This window comes from Pipistrellus hanaki (assembly GCF_964339955.1).
Source record: "Pipistrellus hanaki genome assembly, chromosome: 9".
Lineage (NCBI taxonomy): Eukaryota > Metazoa > Chordata > Mammalia > Chiroptera > Vespertilionidae > Pipistrellus > Pipistrellus hanaki.
The window spans coordinates 56,169,761-56,189,610 of NC_140511.1; the positions used below are offsets into that span (position 1 = coordinate 56,169,761).

The window sequence follows — 19,850 nt, forward strand, 5'->3', positions numbered from 1 at the left end:
CTCTATCCACTGAGCCAAACTGGTTTCGGCAAGGTTTACATTTTGACCTGGTGAATTCGAGATGAAAATGCCCAGTGCCCAACTGAAATGGACAGATTTTAGAAAGGGACCAGAGAAAGTCAAGCCTATTTGCAGAGATCTTGGCTATAGGTCAAGTCAGCCCAGGGGGGTGAAGAAGAACGCAGGGGAGAGGGTCCTGGAGGTGTCAGGGCCTCATCCTGTGCCCGCTGTGCAGCGCACATGCTCTCACTTGACCAGCACCCAGAAAGAACTTTGCCTTTTCCCCCAAGTCCCGCCCTTGTAGGCGGGGCGAGGGAGTCACTCACCGCGCAGTCACCAGGAAGGAGAAGCGGGTAGGACATGGGCGTGGCCGCCGCCGACCCCCAGGACGGAGCTGGGAGGGGCGCCCACCGTCCGGGGCGAGGGGCCGCGGAACCCCTGGGAAGGGGGGATGCGGATGCAACTGCCGGCGGCGCTGGGCGCGGGGGCCGCAGCCGCGGTGGCGGCGCTGGTGGCCGCTCTGCTCCTGCTGCGATGCCAGGACGCGGGGCCGGGGGCCGGCTCCAGGTAACCCCTCTGCTCTGGGGACCGAGCTGGGCCCCGCACCCTTTGGCGGAGAAAGAAGAGATCAGAACCTGGGGTAACCAGTGGGAGAGAGGCCTCCTGGTGCAGCAGTTTGTGGGCCCCTCCGAGGTGTGGGCTGTCCCAGGCCGGCCCTGCAGGTGACTCAGCACCCTCCCCGGGGCCCAGGCTGCGGAGAATAATAACATCTTCCTCCAGAAGGAACACACATTTCCCAGGGGGGTATGCCCGACTTGTCTCTTAAAACCCCTAAGATCTGCACCTGTCGATGTTATTTCTGTAGCATGGCTGGGGCAGAGGCGCTGCTGCCCAAGCTTCGGGAAGACTTCCGGATGCAGAATAAATCCGTCTTTATTCTGGGCGCCAGCGGGGAGACGGGCAAAGCGCTCCTAAGGGAATTGCTGGAGCAGCGCCTGTTTTCCAGAGTCACGCTCATTGGCCGGAGGAAGCTGACCTTCAAGGAGGAAGCTTATGCAGATGTGGTGGGTATTGGAGACCCAGTGATTCAGCTGTGGGTGGACAGAGTTTTGTGTTTAATGGTTGAACATTGCCTGCCAGTGGTGGGCGCTGCGAGAGGTGATCTAAAGGTGGCCAAGGTCGGCCTTTGAGAGCCCGGTGGCTGGAAGCTGGAGGCCTGGATTGTAGGCCTTCCCTCACTCTGCGGCCTTGGGCAAAGTCCTCTCAGTCTAGGCAGGGCCTCGATTGAAGTGGGAGCTGGGGAGACAGAACAGCATTGCTTTCAGCCGAAACCGGTTTGGCTCAGTGGATAGTGCATCAGCCTGTTGACTAAAGGGTCCCGGGTTCGATTCCCGTCAAGGGCATGTACCTTGGTTGCGGGCACATCCCCAGTGGGGGGTGTGCAAGAGGCATCTGATCAATGACTCTCTCTCATCGATGTTTCTAACTCTCTCTCTCCCTTCCTCTCTGTAAAAAAATCAATAAAATATATTAAAAAAAAAAAAAAAGAACAGCATAGCTTTCAGCATCATTCAATCTGAGTTCTCGAGACAGTCCACTTTGCTTGTTTTGTCTCCCTGTTCACTCTATACCAATCTTGTCAATAGATCAGGAAATGCTGTGCACAGCAGAAACCATCTCTGGCATTGAAAGTTGGGTTCACAGATAAGAATTTGCCCAGCCTGACTTCCCAGGGCTGCAAGTGTTGTGTCTGTAAGTGAAATATTCCTTCCCCTGACTATCACTTACACTTTCATGGCTAACCAAACAATACACCGACTTCAAGGTGGTTCAAACACCCTAACTATTTGAAGTCTGAGCTTCGTGGAGAGTCCTGAGTTATTTGTGAAACCCAGTCAATTATAATATAATCCTGAGACCCCCTAATTATAGAACTTGGTCCCACAGGTTTCACAGGTGGAACCTTCCAGATAACAAATGGTCTCACAAATAAACATTCTTGACTCCTGCAAGTCCAAGGTCAGGTCATTTTGCATATGCCTTTGGTCCATCAGGACTTTCCTGTTTAAAATGGACAACTTTGCAGGGAGTAACATGCAGCCTTCCTAGTCTGGCTTCATGGGGTGTGTCCGATACTTCTGGTAATTAGAAACTGAAATCGAGTTCTGTGCTTTGAAAGTCTAGTTTTGGTGGCACATGTTTTTTTAAAATATATATTTTATTGATTTTTTGCACAGAGGAAGAGAGAGGGATAGAGTTGGAAACATCCATCAGCTGCCTCTTGTACACCCCTTACTGGCCTTGACCGGAAACGAACCTGGGATCTTCCAGTCTGCAGGCTGCAGCTCTATCCACTGAGCCAAACCAGTTTCGACTGGTGGCACATCTTTTGGTCAGGCACTTAATGCAAACATTTTCCTTTAGCATTGTGTACAGTGCTGGGAAAATTCTTTTGAAAGAGGTGATGGTAGGGAAGGAAAGCAGCATTTTACTTGAGTTCCGAGGTGATGGATGGGAACTTCTCAAACTTTCTTTTTTAAATTTCACAACAAACTTAGGTTAGATGATGGTGCTTGAGTTTTAGTGAACATGAGAATTTTTAAGGGTGCTAATTAAAAAAGTGCAGTTTCTGACTCAGAAGTATTGGTGTGAGACCTAAGAATATGCCCTTTTATCCAGCACCCACTGCAGGTAGTTCGTGGATTGGGCTGAAGGAAAAATTATAATTTACATTTTATTGCTGAAAAACAGGCATATGATGAAAATAAATTGGCCAAAATCACATGTTTAGGAAGTAGAAGGCCCAAGACACCAATGTAGGTATTTGAGGTTCCAAATGCCATCCTTAACCCACATTTTACCTCATTGCATTGCTATTCCTCCTGGTAATATGCAGACAGGTGCTTTATTTTTCCAGAGAGAAAATTATAATTGAACCTAACTTTGGTGATCTGGATCACCCCTAGTCCAATTATGTGTGCCAGGGCTGTGTTAGTGCCTTACTGATTTGAAATTCAGATTAATTGAGTTTTGGTGAGAGAAAATGAGCTTGCAAAATTTGATGTTAAGTGGTCAGACTCTTCACTAATGCTCTGTGATTTATTTTTTAAATGTAGAGGGCTGTTTTAAAGAATAACATCAAGTTCTATTCAGCTGTGTCCTTGTTGTCTAGAATCAAGAAGTGGTGGACTTTGAAAAGCTGGACGACTATGCTTCTGCCTTCCAAGGTCATGATGTTGGATTCTGTTGCCTGGGTACCACCAGAAAAAAAGCTGGGGCGGTAAGGAAGAAATATATCCTTATCTCTTTTCATTGGCCAGTGCTGTCAGATTCCTTTCTTACTTACTCTTTTTTTTTTTTTTTTTTTTTTTTTTTTTTTTTTTTTTTTTTTTTACCTTTGCAGTCCTTAATTGTAAATAAACTCTTATTGAAAGTTTCACCTGCTGCCCTATCCTTTGCTGTACTTTGAATAGCAGTGATAAGTTCATCTTTCCTTCCGAATAATCCTTGAGTTCAGGCCTGTGTGCATATTTATATTGTCTGGCAAATATTGCTGGCTAAACCAGTTATATCAGAATAAAAGTAACTAGCTCATGCTATTAGCAATAAGCTTTAAAAAAATTTGTTTTCTTTATAAATATTTTAAACTTAAAGCATTCTCTCTCACTTGAGTGATTTTCTTCAACCTAATTTTGTGCCAAGCTTTAAACTCCTGGGAGAGAACATCAGGACAGAGGCACGACTCAGCTAGCCTCCAGTGATGACTCAGCCGCCAGCAATGATTCAACCCCCGTGGTGATTCGGCCTTCACTGACGCAGAACTGTTCCAGCACATTTTATTTTATTTTTAATGGTGCTCTAAATTGCATTGCCCTTATCTAGAAGTCATAGTTTACTACATAGCTAGAAGTCATAGCTTACTGCATAGATCTTGGGCAAGTGTTAATACCTCTTACTTAACTTATACTTTGTCCCTCTAGCAGAATTTACCTGCTGGAGCTAAACATGTCCATTAAATATGCGTGACCTCAGTGCTGCCATGGGGGCTTATTGTGGGTTTATAAACAGGTCCATGCATCAGAATCATTAGGAGAACACATGTTTAAGAACTATTGGTAGTAGCACAATTTACCACAGCTAAGATTTGGAAACAGCTTAAGTGCCCATCAGCAGATGAGTGGATTAAAAAACAACTATGGTACCTCTACACAGTGGAATACTAAGCTGTGGTTAAAAAAAAAAGGAATTCTTATCATTGCCAACAGCATGGATAAACCTGGAGAGCATTATGCTAAGTGAAATAAGCCAGCCAGGGAAAGATAAATACCACATGATTTCACTCACTTGTGGAATATAATGAACAACATAAACTGATGAGCAAAAACAGATCCAGAGACAGAGAAGCATCAATCAGACCATCAAACTTCAGAGGGAAAGTAGGGGAGGGCAGGGGTAAAGGGAAGAAATCAACCAAAGGATTTGTATGTATGCATATAAGCCTAACCAATGGACACAGACACCAGGGGGGTGAGGGCATGATTGGGGGTAGAGGGGATAATGGCGGGATAAGGACACATATGTAATGCCTTAATCAATAAAGAAAAAAATATATAAAAATGAACTATTGGTGTATATCAACCAAGTTGTTAGGCGCAGTTGTATTTCTCTGGGCCTCCTGGCAATCTAAAGAATAATTCCATGTATGCAGTAGGGATCTGTTTTCAAATCTTCTGCAGTTCCACCATGTCCACTTTGGAAGACAGCTGGGTTCTGAGCTCTGTGCTGAGAGGTGTCCCAGGATTTGGCACATTCTCTCTCCTGGGAAAGGTCATGCTCCTGCTCGGTGGCTAGTGCAGTCTTCATTGTCCCAGAGACAGCCACAAGCGGTGTGTCCTCTAAAAGCACTCAAAAAGTTTTGTTCTGTCTGAAGCGCCAATCTGATTTTGGTGGTGACTCAGCAAAAATAACAAGAAAACAAAACACTGCATTAGGCATAGAGCAGTTGATTTTCATGACATAAGGCAAATCTCATAGAGAAAGAAGAAATTGCTTTATTGCATCCAAATTGTGTAATGCAATTTTAATCAGAGGCATTGGGTGTCTTTCCTATTTAGAACGTTTTTTAGATGGATTTGGTTCCCCACTTCTCAGGGTGCTCAATATCTTTTCTTTTCCAAAATCAGTTTGAAAAGAAAAAAAACAAACATAATGAGTAAGTAAGCAGGAGAAAGACTGGTAAGGCAAAGGTAGTCTCAGAAATGAGTTAGGGCTACATGGTTTAAGGCGATGGTGACCAAAAGTAAGCTGACAATTTCTGATGCCAGGGTTTGTAAACTACATACTAGGGGCCAAATACAGCCTTTGTTTTGTATAGCCCCTGTCTGAGAATGTTTTTATACTTTTAAATGATTTTTTAAAAAGAGGAATAATATGTCCTGACACTTAAAAATATAAGAAATTCACATTTCAGTATCTATAAAGTTTTATTGGAACGTAGTTATTCTATTTACTTTATTATATATGGCTGACTTTGTGCCATGACATCAGAGCCATACAATTGCAACAGAAGCCTGCAAATCTGAAAGTGCCATCCCATCCTTTACAGGAAAAGGTTGCCCACCCCCATTGTAATTTCTACTGTTTAATTTGATGTCTGGGGGGGGGGGGGCGGGCATGTGTGAAGTGACAAGGTCCTCAGTGCTTTGAGGGACCCAGATCATAAGCTCTAGATACTAGGTAGCTGTGGGACTGCCGGTGTGTGCTTAGCTTCTGTGGACCACTGCCTCCTTGTCTGTACTGAGAGGCAGGTGACCACTAAAGCCCGTTTGGCCTGCAGAATTCTTTGACTTTCCTAACACAGAGAAAAGAAATTCCCAACTGGGAAAATTCTGTGCGAGTATAGAGATTTACTCATGAATCTTCCTGTTTGACTTTTTCTACCCAGAGCTCTTCCTCTAACCATGATCATGCTTCCACCACTGCACAGCGAATACAGAAGTGCCCTCCAGGATACAAACAACTGGGGTGTCAGATGATAGCATTTGTTGTTCATCAGCATCTCTGTAGTCTAGTCTGATTTATAGGGTTGGAGTAAAGGGGAAAGAATCTGAAGCAAAAATATGGCTCAGTGGGACCCTGTACAGAATGATAGATCTGCCCTTCTTGGAAAAGGATCCCCATGACCTTGAGTCATTTTGGCATGCTTGCTGGTTTCATCAGTCACTGCTGAAATACTCCATTAGGGTGAGTTGTTCTTAAGCCAGTGTTCCCAGTTTTCAGCCGTTGGTAAAGAAGATTAGAAAAAATACTTAGTAGCTTTGGATTTTAATAAGATTTGAATAAAGAATAATTGGAGAGTTTTTCTCTCTGGATGTTTGTGGAACCTGTGAAGATACCTCTGCCGAGTCGTTTTACATTGTGTTTATTCTTTCAAGTAGGTACTGGGAAAGAAAATGCGTCCCGTATTTCATCAATTCCTTTTTCCAGAAGGAACTCTAATTTTTAGCTTAGCGTGGTCTACACTGACTTTGGAATCATAAAGACACATTAGCATAATGGACTTTATGCTCTCAGAAGAGATGTTAGTTTCCCTAACCTAAATACAGTTTTTCTGGAAAATTGTGTTTCTGAGATATGGAGTAGCTTGTTTTAGTTTTTTTTTGTTTGTTTTTTTGTGTTTTTTTTTTTTTTTTTTTTTTTTTTTGCGCCATTAGAGAATAAGAAAAGGTATTAATAAGATTTTAAAGATGGTTGCTTTCTATCTATCCATGGAATCTTCCTCACTCCAAAGAAATTGATGTGTCGATGTCTCTGAGTCAGTCGGCAGGACCCACGTTCACGTTTGGTTTCTAAGTCCTTGAAAGCCATGGAACCCATTGCTTTTGAATTTCACTCACCAGCTAAAAAGGCAGGCATCAGGGCGGGGGAAGTGAGATTCAAAATTTGTGGGCCTGGAAAAAAAATGCGTATTTATAATCCGCTTGAGGGCTCAGAGGATTTGTGAAATCGGTTTGGATTAACAGCCATTGATAGCTCATAAAACAATATTTAGCTTTGTCCGGAGAACAGCGGTGGAGAAAGGTATGGGCACCTTGTCAAGCGGGCCCATTGAGCAGGGATGATGGGTTAAGCGTGGGGGTCTCCGAAGCAGCGTGGGTGCTCCTCCTTCCAGGCGCGGTTGTCAGTTGTTAGCCAGGCGGGTGAAAGGAGGGACGCCAGCGTCTGATGGCTGGGGTGGTATTGATGTGCCTTCGCTGACTAATCAGATTGCAAAAGTCCCATGGTATTTATGTCACTTTAATTTTCACCAAACAATTGGAGCCGACAGCACTCTATTAAGGAGAGGTTGATCCAGAACTAACGCCAAATAAATTAGGGTCTCAACTTAATCAAATTATCCCTTTACTGGCTGTGGATTAAGTGAGGGAGACAGCGTCGGTCTAGAGACTGGTGATTGGCTGAATCTTTCCCTTCTTTTTAAAGAAGCTGATGAAAGAAAAGCATTTTAACAGGGACAACTAGAATGCATCTTCCAAGAAACAGTGCTACAACCACAGCCACCACAAAAATAAATTTATTTCTCTAGTCAACTATGTCACTTTACTATGAATAAGTAACCTGTTATTAAAATCAGAGTTCTGGAGAATTACAGTGAGGGGAAGAAATAGACCTAGGAGAGAAAGTGAGTGTTTTGGAATTTTTCTATGTAGTTTTGGATTGTTTTTCTTGGCACACTATCAGCACATGTAAAATCTCATTTCGGAGGATGGCTCAGAGGAGAATTCCATCCCTCTCTCAGGATGTGCCGAGCATTAAAATTAGATTTAAGAAAGCAATAACCTAAGTTCAAATCAGTATGTAGAACAGGTCGTCAAGTCAGGGTAGAATGTCCAAGTATAGATACAAAAAGATATTCATTAGTTAAGACTTGAGTTTATATTCCCCAAAGTAAGACAGACACATGAGGCTGTTATGCTATGAACATGAGATAGGAGGATAAGAGAGGCTTTTAGGATAATAGTAATGCTCTATTTCTTAAAAAAATAAAAAATAAAAAAATAAAATATATAGATAGATATAGATATTTCTCTCTCTCTCTCTCTCTCTCTCTCTCTCTCTCTCTCTCTCTCAGAGATAGAAACATTGATGAGAGAGAAATATCCCATCAACATTGATTGGCTGCCTTCTGCACGCTCCTTGCTGGGGATCGAGCCCACAACCCAAGCATGTGCCCTGACCAGGAATCGAAGTAGAGAGAGATCTCTTGGTGCATGGCATATGCTCAACTACTGAGCCACACCAGCCAGACTCTATTTCTTGATTTTAGAAGCTGGTTGCAGAGTAATGTTCAGTTTGTGAAAATTCATCAAGCTCTATACGTACAATATGCTTACTTTTCTTTTATGGTTTACTTCAGTACAAAGTTAAAAATGTATGCTTGGGGCTATTGTTTTCAAATTGAATTCTGTATTAGTTTCCTTCCCCCTTTTTTTCAGTTTTTTTTTTTTTTTATTTCAAGAAAAACAATTTTAAATGTGCACTCCGCTCTCAGCTGTCTCTACCATGTTAGAGTTGACATAGAATAGAGAAAACAGAGAGGGCTGTAAAGGTGTAAAATTACACCAAGACAAAGAACTGTGTGACTAAAAGCAGTCTTGCAACTTGATATTATTGTTACTTTTGTTCCTTGCTGATTTGTTTGGTGTCTGGGTTTCAATACCATTTTGTTTTTTAATTTTTATTTAATTTTTTGAAACGAGAAAAACAACGACAGTTCACCCATAAGCTTTGGTTTTCATTGCGGTCTGGCTTTGCTGCTAAAGCTGGTATCTATCCTGAGGATCACACTTGGAGCCTTTCCCAAGGTGTAAGAACAACATTCATGTATTGCTTGGATGCATTTTATTTAGATTTTATCACCCCTCCCCCCATCAGACCTCCTAGGCTGCCACCCAGGCTGAGTAGTAACCTTTAAGATGAACTCACAACTTTTTGAAAATAACTTATTTCTCTTCCTTCTCAGGAGGGATTTGTTCGTGTCGATCGAGATTATATCCTGAAATCTGCAGAGCTGGCAAAAGCTGGAGGGTGCAAACATTTCAACCTGCTGTCCTCCAAAGGAGCTGACAAGTCGAGCAGTTTTTTGTATCTGCAAGTTAAGGTTTGTGCATGTTTCTCTCATAGATACTTTGGAGAACCCTGGGTAATTGGCAGTACTAAATAATATAGGATGCTAAATATTACAAAAATGCCCTAATTGCATTAGACTACACACTTTTATAGCTACAGGGACTGTTTGCAGGGATACAGTTAGTAAACAGAGTGATTGGAAAGATAATTGCCCCCTGTTGAGGACCCAGTAATCATGAAATGAGATAGGACAGCTCTGATCTTGAATTATCAGCATGGAATCTTAACATTAGGAGAGACTTTGAGGCAGTGGTTCTTAAAAATTTCCAAAGTAGATGATATTTTATTGTGTATGTTTTTTGTCCTCAAGGAATAAATTTTTTTTTTTGTGTGTGTGTGTGTGTGTGTGTGTGTGTGTGTTTAAAGAAATTTATTCTCTCTTCTTAAAGGAAATCTTTTTGTTTATTTATTTTTAATATATTTTATTGATTTTTCACAGAGAGAGGGATAGAGAGTTAGAAACATCAATGAGAGTCATCGATCAGCTGCCTCTTGCACACCCCCTACTGGGGATGACATCAATGAGAGAGAGTCATCTATCAGCTGCCTCTTGCACACCCCCTACTGGGGATGTGCCCACAACCAAGGTACATGACCTTGATGGGAATCGAACCTGGGACCTTTCGGTCTGCAGGCCAATGCTCTATCCACTGAGCCAAACAGGTTTCGGCTATAATATGCTTGTTTTGTTAGGGTCCTTAAGTTTGGTAATTCGCTAGAAGGTCTCACAGGGCTCAGAATATAGTCATACTCTCAGCTATGACTTTTTACAATGAAAGGCTATAAAGCAAAGTCAGTAAAGGGAAGAAATGCATGGAGTGAAATTTGGAGGAAACTAGGTATAAGCTTCCAAAAGTTCTCTCCCAGTGGAGTTACATGTGCTTAATTTCCCCAGCAGTGAGTATTGTCTACCAGAAAGATTCATCTGAGCTCAGGAGTCCAGCGTTTTCATGGGGGTCCGTCCCATAGGCACCCTCAGCTTAGAAATAATTACAGACTTCCAGAAGGAAAGCAAGAGTTATTCACAAAACACATTGTTTGTTCAAATGGTGCAGGCACAGTGAACTACCCATATCAATTAGGTAATGAGGGGAGCATTCCTGAAATCCAAGTTCTCAAGCCAAAGGCCAACCTTGCAAGCAAGCTTTTCTGAGATAGCAGTCTCAGCCTGCCGGGTTAACTCTTAAGCACCCTGCTAACAGAGACAAATCATGTCTTTGTAAAAAGCTAACTGAGAAACGTGTCCATGTAAAAACTTCTATCTGAATGTTCATAGAAGTGTTATTCCTAAGAGCCAGAGTGAAAGCAACCCAATTACCCATCATCTGATAACTGGATGAATAAAATGTGGTATATGCATACAAAGTGTATTACATGGGAATGATACATGCTATAGCATGGGTGAAACCTGAAAACATTATGCTGAACGAGGAAGGGCAGTCACAAAAGGACACAACATGTATGATTTCATTTATAGGAAATGTCCAGAATAGGCAAATCTATAGAGGCAGGAAGATTAGTGGTTGGCTAAGCTCAGAGGGAAGGGTGGGACTGAGTGCTATTTGGTACTGGGTTTCTTTTTGGGGTAATAAAATAGTCTAAGATTGCAGATGAAAGGGGCAAAACTTGCTGAATATACTAGAAAACATTAGTTAGTTAGTCCTCATCTGAGGATATTTTTCCATTGATGTGAGAGAGACCCATTGATTGGTTGCCTCTAGCATGCATCCTGACCAGGACTGGGGATCAAGGCTGCAACCAAGGTACATACCCTTGTCCAGAATTGAACCCAGGACCCTCCACGGGCTGACTCTATATGGACCTAGCCAAACCATCTATGGCATAGAAATCATACATATATTTTTAAAAGCTACCTAAGATTGTCCTGGTTGGTTGCCAGTTTGATTCCCAGTCAGGGCGCATGCCTAGGTTTCGGGTCAATCCCTGTTCGGGGTGCATGTGGGAGGCAACCAATTGGTGTTTCTCACATCCGTTTATCTCACTCTCCCTTCCTCTCTCTCCAAAATAAACAAAACCATATTTTTTTATTAGAAAATATTTAAGCATAAGACCACCAAAGATAAAACATTAAAAAAAAAAAAAAAGGCTACCTAAGATTATAGGATGTGACAAAGATTATAGGCTAAGTGCCAAATGAATGGTATGAACAGGCCAAGAAGGGGAGGAGAGCATGCTGCTTCATTTATCAGTCTTTCACATGTACCTGAGTTCCTCTGACATTTCTGTTTTTGGAGATGCCTGGCATGAAAATTCATGGTTTGTTTAACAAATTGTATTTAAAGCATTATCTAGATGTAATCGCTCTCTTGGGGTTTGTTAGGAAATGAATAATATAGAGGGTCTATGGAACTGCTGACCCACTGGAATTACCTGGAAACCGAAAAAGGTTAATGTCTGCAAGTCTATACCATTAATTCTGGACGAATGGGAGGTTACTCTTTATGGTTGAACTCCTAACATGTCACGGATTCTCTCAGGATCTGTTAGTATCAGTCAAATGAGAAGCTAGGTGACTATGCAGACGTTCACTCATTCAGTGCATTTTCTTTTTTAACTCTACTGCGTGTCAAGATTAAATGATCTCTTCCTTAACTTCCCAGACTCTCTGGAAAGTTAAGGAAAATTTGAATAAGGGTATTTATAAGTATAGTGGACCCTTGAACAAGGTGGGACTTAGGGGTACTGACCTCACATGCAGTAAAAAATCCACGTATAACTACAGTTGGCCCCTCGCATATGTGGATGTCCTTGAAGCCTTGGAGTGACTCTTGAAAAAATGTGAGTTTGAACTGTGTGAGTCTTTTGAGGAAAACCACCCACGCAGTTTAATCCCATATTGCTTAAGGGTCAGTTCTACTGAGACCCACAGAAGCAGATTATCTTCAAAACCCAGTTATTCTCTCTTGAACATTATATTGTAGTACATTGGTTTTGATTAAATACTAAAAATGTGGTGTGTGTTTTTTGTGTGTGCGTGGTGTGTTTTTGTTTGCTTGTTTGTTTGTTTTTTGTTTGTTTTTTTTTGTTTTTAAACAGGGAGAAGTGGAAGATAGGGTGGAAGAATTAAAATTTGATCGCTACTCCATATTTAGGCCTGGGTGAGTATTCACGCTACCTAAGAACACACCACTGTTGGTTATTCCCTAGAAGGGAGTTTTCATTTGAAGAGACTGACAAATAAGATATCTAGGGCATGAAAGAAGTTGTCTAGAGTTGGATTATTCTCTGAAAAGCCCAACTTTTGGCTTTGAAAGAAGGGGGCGGGGGGGGGGGGGCAGGTGGTTGTGCCAGGTTCAGAATAGGGTGGAATTTCCTGGGTGGCTTTTGCTGTCTTCTTTTTTAAAATCCTTTCCATGCACCAAATTAGACCTTTTAGCCACTGTGTTAGTCTGCTCAGGCTGCCATAACAGAGTAACTCCATAGACTGGGTGGCTTAAACAATAGTTCATTTTCTTGCAATTCCCAAGACTAGAAGTCCAAGACTGAGTTGCCATCAGGGTTACTGTCTGGCGAGGCCTCTCTTCCTGGCTTGTAGATAGTTTCCTGTGTGCCCTCACATGATCTTTCCTCTGTGTGGGCATAGGAGAGAGGGAGGGGGAGGGGGAGGGGGAGGGGGAGGGGGAGAGGGAGAGGGAGAGGGAAAGGGAGAGTCTCTGATATCTCTTCCCCTTCTGTAAGGATACCAGTCCTATCAGATTAGGGTTCCACCTTTATGACCTAAAGTAACCTAAATTACCTTCCTAAAGGCACTGTCTTCATATGCAATCACATGTGTGGGTTGGGGCTTCAACATGAATTTAGGGGAGACACAGCTTAGTCCACTGGTTCTCAACCTTTCTAATGCAGCAATCCTTTAATACAGCTCCTCATATTGTGGTGACCCCCAACCATAAAATTATTGTCGTTGCTACTTCATAACTGTTTTCCGATGGTCTTAGACTCTACAGCAGTGGTTCTCAACCTGTGGATTGTGACTAAGACCATCAGAAAACACAGATATTTACATTGATTCATAACAGTAGCAAAATTACCACTGGCTTAGTCTATCACATTCTCTGGTCTGAATGTAGTTTACCATCCTTTCCTCTGCTTTTTTGTTTTCTCTTTAGATTTCTGTTATGTGATAGGCAAGAATCTCGCCCAGGTGAATGGGTGATTAGGAAATTCTTTGGCTCCTTACCAGAATCTTGGGCCAGTGGGCACTCTGTACCAGTGGTGACCGTGGTTAGAGCGATGCTGAACAACTTAGTGAGACCAAGTGACAAGAAGAAGGAGCTGCTGGACAACAAGGCCATCCATGACCTGGGGAAAGCCGATGGCCCTCTGAAGCCATGATCACACCTGAGAAGTGCTTTTTTGGTCAAACTCAGCACTCATCATCTAATCGTTAATTTAAAAGTCTAAAAAAAAAGCATGCTTTAACTGGGGTTTCACTATTTTCAGCCACCCGGGCCCAATTAAAAAATAACTGTGCTCTGCCACAGCAATTATTGACCGTTGTACAACATGAGTTTGAACTGACCAGTTCCATTTATATATGGATTTATTTTCAATAAATACTATAAATGTATTTTCTATTCCTTATGTTTTATTAACATTTTCTTTTCTTTAGCTTATTGTTATTATTATTATTATTGGTGGGGAGATCAAGTTCTAGCTCATTTTATTGTAAGAATACAGTATATAATGCATACAACATACAACATGTGTGTTATTTTACTGTGTATGTTGTTGGGGAGACTTCTGGTCAGTAGTCCTCTGTTAGTACAGTTGGCCCTCTATATCTCCAGATTCCCAACTTTAGATTGAAAATATTGTTTTAAATCCACAGTTGCTTAAATCTGTGGGTGTCAAACCTGTGGCTCTGAAGGGCAGGGCGTAGTTGGATTTGGGGGTGGGGGTGTCAAAAGTTATATGTGGATTTTCAACTGTACGGGGGTGGCACCCCTAACACACCTGTGGTTCAAAGGTCAACTGTACAGCACCCAGGGAGCTTTTCAAACATGGAGCTTCCTAGGCCCTGTCTCTGCCTCAGACGTCCTGAAGCCAATATTGTGGGGGTATGGGCACAGGAATCTGTGGTTTTGTGTAAGTTTTCCCTGGTGAGTTTGATGCCACTGGTGAGGAGGCCAGCTCTGAGGTGCTTGTCTGCAGAGTGATGGCAGCAGTGCAGACCTTGCGTAGCATTACAGATGAGTTCTGTTCTGAAATTGTTGACATTTGGGTCTTCAAGGTACTCAGTGCTGACTGCATATAATTGTGTAAGTGAACATTGTGCCTTACTATTTCTTTAGAATATATAATAAAATGTATTATACAACTGAGCTTTTATAATTCCTAATTAATAGAGGAATAAAAATAAATGGACAAGTCCTGGGTGCTTGCTAAGCGTCAGCCTTTACACATGCTATCTGTCCTTGAACCCTCCAAAAAACTCTTGTAATGGTTATAGGCAGTGCTTGCTGTTAGTGAACACAGGTTCACTGCCCACTGCACACCGGAGCCACAGGCTTTTCTTTGAGAAAAGAAAGGAGCTTTATTTGAAAGTCAGTGGCGAGAAGACAGGAGGCAAGGCTCAAATCTGTCTCATCCAGGGCTCTGGGTGGGGTTTTAAGAAGTAGCAGTTAAGGCCGAAACTGGTTTGTCTCAGTGGATAGAGCATTGGCCTGCGGACTGAAGGGTCCCAGGTTCAATTCCAATCAAGGGCACGTACCTTGGTTGCGGGCACATCCCCAGTAGGGGGTGTGCAATAGGCAGCTGATTGATGATTCTCTCTCATGGATGTTTCTAACTCTCTATCCCTCTCTCTTCCTCTCTATAAAAAAAAATCAATAAAATATATATTTTTAAAAAGTAGCAGTAAAGGGTTCACAAGAGTTGCTGGTGAGTGGTGTTTCCCAAGTATTTCTCGTAAGTGGTGTATTCAAGGTCTAAACGTTGGTTCCGGGCCTTGTTAGTAACGGGATAGGACCAGGCTCTGTGGTTACACGGTCATCCTCATATCCTAGATGGAGGAAACTGAAACTCGCTGCCTTTAAGTGCCTTGCCCGAGGGGCCAAAGCTGAAGACCCGAAGCCAGGAAATGGCAGAGCCAGCATTCTAACCCAAGTCAGCCTGATCCCATGACGTGTATTTTTAACCGCTCTGCAAGAGCATCCACTATTTGTATAATTCCAGAAAGCTGCAGTGAATTTTTGCTGCATCAGTACGTGCTGTGCGTGAATTAAATAAAAACATTTGGGTTTCTCCCTGTAACGATTAACCACAAAATGTTCACATAGCAGTGAAAGTACTTCTCAAAGTGCTGCAACTTAAAAATGACGGAAAAGGAAGGGAAAAGGCAGAAGGGTCAAAGTGAAGAGGAGCACACAGTGATAATTCCATCATGGAATAAAGGCTGGTGGTGAAACATGGCTTAACGTTTGTCGGGGGGGGGGGGGGGGGGGGGGGGGGGGGGGGGGGAGCAAAGTGATCTGAGTGGTTCAGTCGATTTTCACAGGGTCTGCCAAGTACATTTCAAGTTTCTGTGGGCACTGGAATAATCAACCAACGAGTGCATAAATAAGTGGAAAAAGTTGATGTTTCTCCCTCTAAAATCAATAAAAACTTTTAAAAAACAAAAATAAGTAAATACATCTGACAGTATTACTCCCTTGCTTAACCAAACAGGTCAACTGCTTACAGTTACTGAGGATAAAGTTAACATTTATGTCTAAACACCTTACATATATCAACTCATTTTTATCCTTATAATAACCCTGTGGTTAGTGCATTATCTCCATTTTGTAGTTGAGGAAATGGAGGTAAGGAGATGTCAAAAATCATAGAGTCTATAAAAGAAATATCCAAACCTGTAGAGAATTTTAATAAATTATTTGAGCCAAACTAATGACATAATGCTGGGGAACAAGATCTCAAGTGCTCCGGAGAATAAGTCTTGCAGTTTCTTTTATGCATTTAAAATTAAGGAGGGAATGTAAGGAAAATTACATAAAGGTGGGAAAAAACAAGGCCAGGATTGGGTTACTGGATATAGTTAACGAGGTTCTGTGCTTTTCTTGAAGGTGGTTATGGTTAATTTCAAAGGTGTATTAAACCAGATACACAGAAACAATGGACAGGGCTTGCTTAAGGTCAAGATTAACCTTTTACTAAAAGTTTATATGCCTGGGGTTGATTACCCAACCTGACCTGCCCAGTTAGGGATTTATGGTCATACCACTCTGTGAAGTTACTTTCCCTGGAAAAGGGCTAGAAGGAATCAAACCAAGTACTAGTTAGGTTGGCTATGGAGTCCATGTTCTCCTTTCACCACTGGACATTAAAGACTGAAATTCTTAAAGCAGCCTGCAAGGCTTTGGTCAGTAATACACCCACGCTGGCAACCCCCCATCTCTCTCCCCCAAGTTTACCGCAGGGGGTGAGGGGGGAGGGAAGCCCAGGAACCAGAGGAGTCCGGTTCCAGCCTGCGTTCTGCCTCCTCCGCCACCAGAGGGCGCTGCGAGCCGCTCTCCCCTCCGTGAACCCAGAATGGGGGAAGCTCAGAGGGCGGGGTGCCGACTACAAAACCACTGCGGCGTCTCCCCACCTCTGGGCACAGGGCTGCGGGCGGGCACCTTCCGCTAAACTTGTGGCAGCGGGAGGAAGACACTAGAGTCGCATCCGAGGCTGAGCCGCTCAGACCTCTTTTCAACGAGCCGGCTCCGGGTGCACTGCGTCAACACTGCGGCGGAAAGAGGCGGACCTCGGCCCTCCGCCCCGCCCACCCCGGGCTTTCACCACGCCCCCTTCCCACGTGACCAGTGCCGCCATCTCCGGGCCGGAAGCGCTCCCGAGCCCACGTGCGCGCGCTCTCGCGTGTCCAGACGGCCCCGTGAGAAGTGTCCCCAACTCCTGCCCCGCTGCGCGCGTACGCGCGCGCTCGTCCCCGGGCCCCGGTCCGAGAGTTCCGCGCCGGCCGCGCGCGCCGCCCCGCCAGGTCCCCGCCCCCAGCACGCCGGGCCCCGCGGGCGCCTCCGCCATGTGCTCCTTAGCGTCGGGCGCTACTGGTGGGTACTCCCGGCCCCTCAGCACCCGCGCCGCCGCCGAGGGGCTGTGGAAAGACCCTCTCCTCCCTCTGCAGCCTCCGGGGCGCGGAGCCCGGGTGGCGGGGCCTCGCTGGGGGGTGAGGGGGGTTGGGAAGGTGCCGGGGAGCGGGATGCGGGCGGTGCTCCCTCTCCCCACCCTCCTCCTCCTCCTCCCCGTGCGCCGGGCGGGTCCTGGCGCCCGAAGCGGACTGACTTTTGCGTGTGCTAGGAGGCCGGGGCGCTGTGGAGGAGGAGGAGGACCTGCCAGACCTGTCCGACAGCGGGGACGAGGCCGCCTGGGAGGACGAGGACGATGCCGAGCTCCCCCACGACAAGCAGCAGACCCCCTGCCTGTTCTGTGACAGGTTCGTCCTCCCTCCCCAGCGCCGGGCTCCTCTGCCCAGGGGTGCCCTGCCCGCGAATGCTCCGGCCAGTGGTGTGGAGTGAGGGCTGGTGGAGAAGGATAGAGGGAGGAGCCATGGACCTGGAAGCCAGGCTGTCTCCGGCGGGCCTCAGTTTCCCCGCGTGTGACATGATAGGGTTTTGAACTGGGTCTGTGGTTCCCAGTTCTGGTTGTGCACCTGTGTCACCGGTAACACTTAGAAGAAACACACAGATGCTGAGCTCTGCGCCACAGCCCCTCTTAAGTCAGGACTGCGATCCAGGAATCTTATCTATTTTTTATAAAAGGCCCCAATCTCAGAGTCACTAGACTAATCTCTCGGGAGGACCCGTCCAACTTTACCATTCTGTAATTCTCAGACAAGCAGAGAGCTTCTCAGGTGCAGTGCTGGATTTGAATCATTTAAAGACCACTTGAACCATTTGAACCCTTCTTAGGTAGGGGTCCTCCCCTATTGAAGGGGAAGGAATTGATGCCTTTTCACTTAGGTTAAAAAAATAAAAAAGACTCCGATATCAGTAACTTGCGCAAGGTCACCCATGCTCTTTCCACGTACAGTTTTTAAAAAATATATTTTATTGATTTTTTACAGAGAGGAAGAGAGAGGGATAGAAAGCTAGAAACATCAATGAGAGAGAAACATCGATCAGCTGCCTCTTGCACACCCCCCACTGGGGATGTGCCGGCAACTAAGGTACATGCCCTTGACAGGAATGGAACCCGGGACTTTTCAGTCCGCAGGCCGAGGCTCTATCCACTGAGCCAAACTGGTTTGGGCTCCACGTACAGTTTTGCCTCTTCATCTCCACAAGCATTGACTTGGGCTGCTGTCCTGGCACGTGGGCATGAAAGAGGCCTGTGTGGATCGGCCAGGGTCACTTGAGTAAACATTTTCCAGTTTTCCTTAACTCTGGGCATGGTGCTGGTTGGTGGTTTTGTTAGCGCCTATAGATTCATCATTGTTCGCACCTGTAGCCTCATTTGGGTAGCTATTAGATGAGTGAAATTTGTGGAGCATCAGGATGGACTTCTTTGTGACAGGCTGCATAAATGCTGCAAAAATGGCCGGTCTTGGAAAACATTGGTTGAAAGCTAACTGCTGCATGGCACTCACTGTGCGAGGCATAGAAAAGAGATAATGCAGCTTCTTTGCTGCGAATGCCTACTTTGCATCCTACAGTTTTGCAGGTCACATAGTCGAGACTTGGTCCTCACAAGTCTTTTAATGCAAGTACTCTGGGAACACTACAAGATCACCTTTGAAGTACAGCACTTAGGGAATATGCCAGCTGTAAAATTACATTTTGTGCTTTATTTCTGAAAGTACTTTGAGCTTTGCCAGTTCAAAGCCTCTAAAAACAGAATTGACGCTTCAGAGGAGAAAAGAGTCTTACGCAGGGAATTTTCATATCTTGAGAGAAACAGAATCTATCAAAGGGAGTTCTCTTTCTTAAAAGACTTTTGGTAAATTCAGTGCTTTTAATTGGCAAATAAACTGCCTTTGACATTTAATGGGTAGTTGGTTGGTTTTAGGTGTGAAATGGAACTGAGAAGTACTGATTCCCTCTGGTTTGTGACTCTACAGAGAATGTTTGTTTTCTCTTAATTGGGAATAAAACTAGAAACCAGCAGGTTATGGGGAGGGGGTGTAAAGGGAGTGTATGTTTAACATAAAATCAATATTTAGACTTCCGGGGGACTTTTTAATGAAGCTATTTATTGCTTGATTTTTCAGGTTATTTACATCTCCTGAAGAAACATTTTCGCACTGTAAGTCTGAGCATCAATTTAATATTGATACCATGGTCCATAAACATGGTGAGTATTTTTTAGAATAAGGAACATTTTAGTTGTGAAATTTAAGTTTAAAAACATATATATATATAAAAATATATATATATATATATATATATATATGTTTTTAAATATATTTTATTGATTTTGTACAGAGAGGAAGGGAGAGAGATAGAGAGTTAGAAACATCGATGAGAGAGAGTCATCGATCAGCTGCCTCTTGCACACCCCCTAATGGGAATATGCCCGCAACCAAGGTACATGCCCTTGACCTGAATCGAACCCGGGACCTTTCAGTCCCCAAGCCAACGCTCTATCCATTGAGCCAAACCGGTTTCGGCTCAAACTATATTTTTCCAGACCTTTCCTTTTCTAAA

General features: G+C 44.0%; 2 protein-coding genes across 4 annotated transcripts in view; both read left to right on the forward strand.

Annotated features, from left to right (window-relative positions):
• Positions 1–286: 286 nt before the first annotated feature.
• On the forward strand, positions 287–13,780 carry HTATIP2 (HIV-1 Tat interactive protein 2). Of its 2 annotated transcripts, none has more exons than XM_084894737.1 (6): positions 287–353; positions 866–1,064; positions 3,173–3,280; positions 9,023–9,160; positions 12,247–12,308; positions 13,320–13,780. In XM_084894737.1, the coding sequence occupies exons 2-6, from the start codon at positions 867–869 to the stop codon at positions 13,543–13,545; spliced, it is 732 nt and encodes a 243-aa protein (XP_084750863.1). In that variant the 5' UTR covers positions 287–353; position 866; the 3' UTR covers positions 13,546–13,780. The 2 variants fall into 2 exon arrangements, with proteins under 2 accessions (XP_084750863.1, XP_084750862.1); XM_084894736.1 differs by having other exon boundaries at positions 327–567.
• A 3,248-nt stretch (positions 13,781–17,028) lies between these two features.
• The window catches only part of PRMT3 (protein arginine methyltransferase 3), a 78,370-nt gene continuing 75,548 nt past the window's right edge, over positions 17,029–19,850 (forward strand). Inside the window, exons 1-3 of one of the 2 annotated variants that reach the window (XM_084894739.1) lie at positions 17,029–17,258; positions 17,506–17,641; positions 19,415–19,497. In XM_084894739.1, coding sequence (XP_084750865.1) covers positions 17,231–17,258; positions 17,506–17,641; positions 19,415–19,497 — 247 coding nt within the window. In that variant the 5' untranslated portion in view covers positions 17,029–17,230. The remainder of the gene's footprint in view (positions 17,259–17,505; positions 17,642–19,414; positions 19,498–19,850) is intronic. The other variant, XM_084894738.1, reaches the window with a different exon arrangement.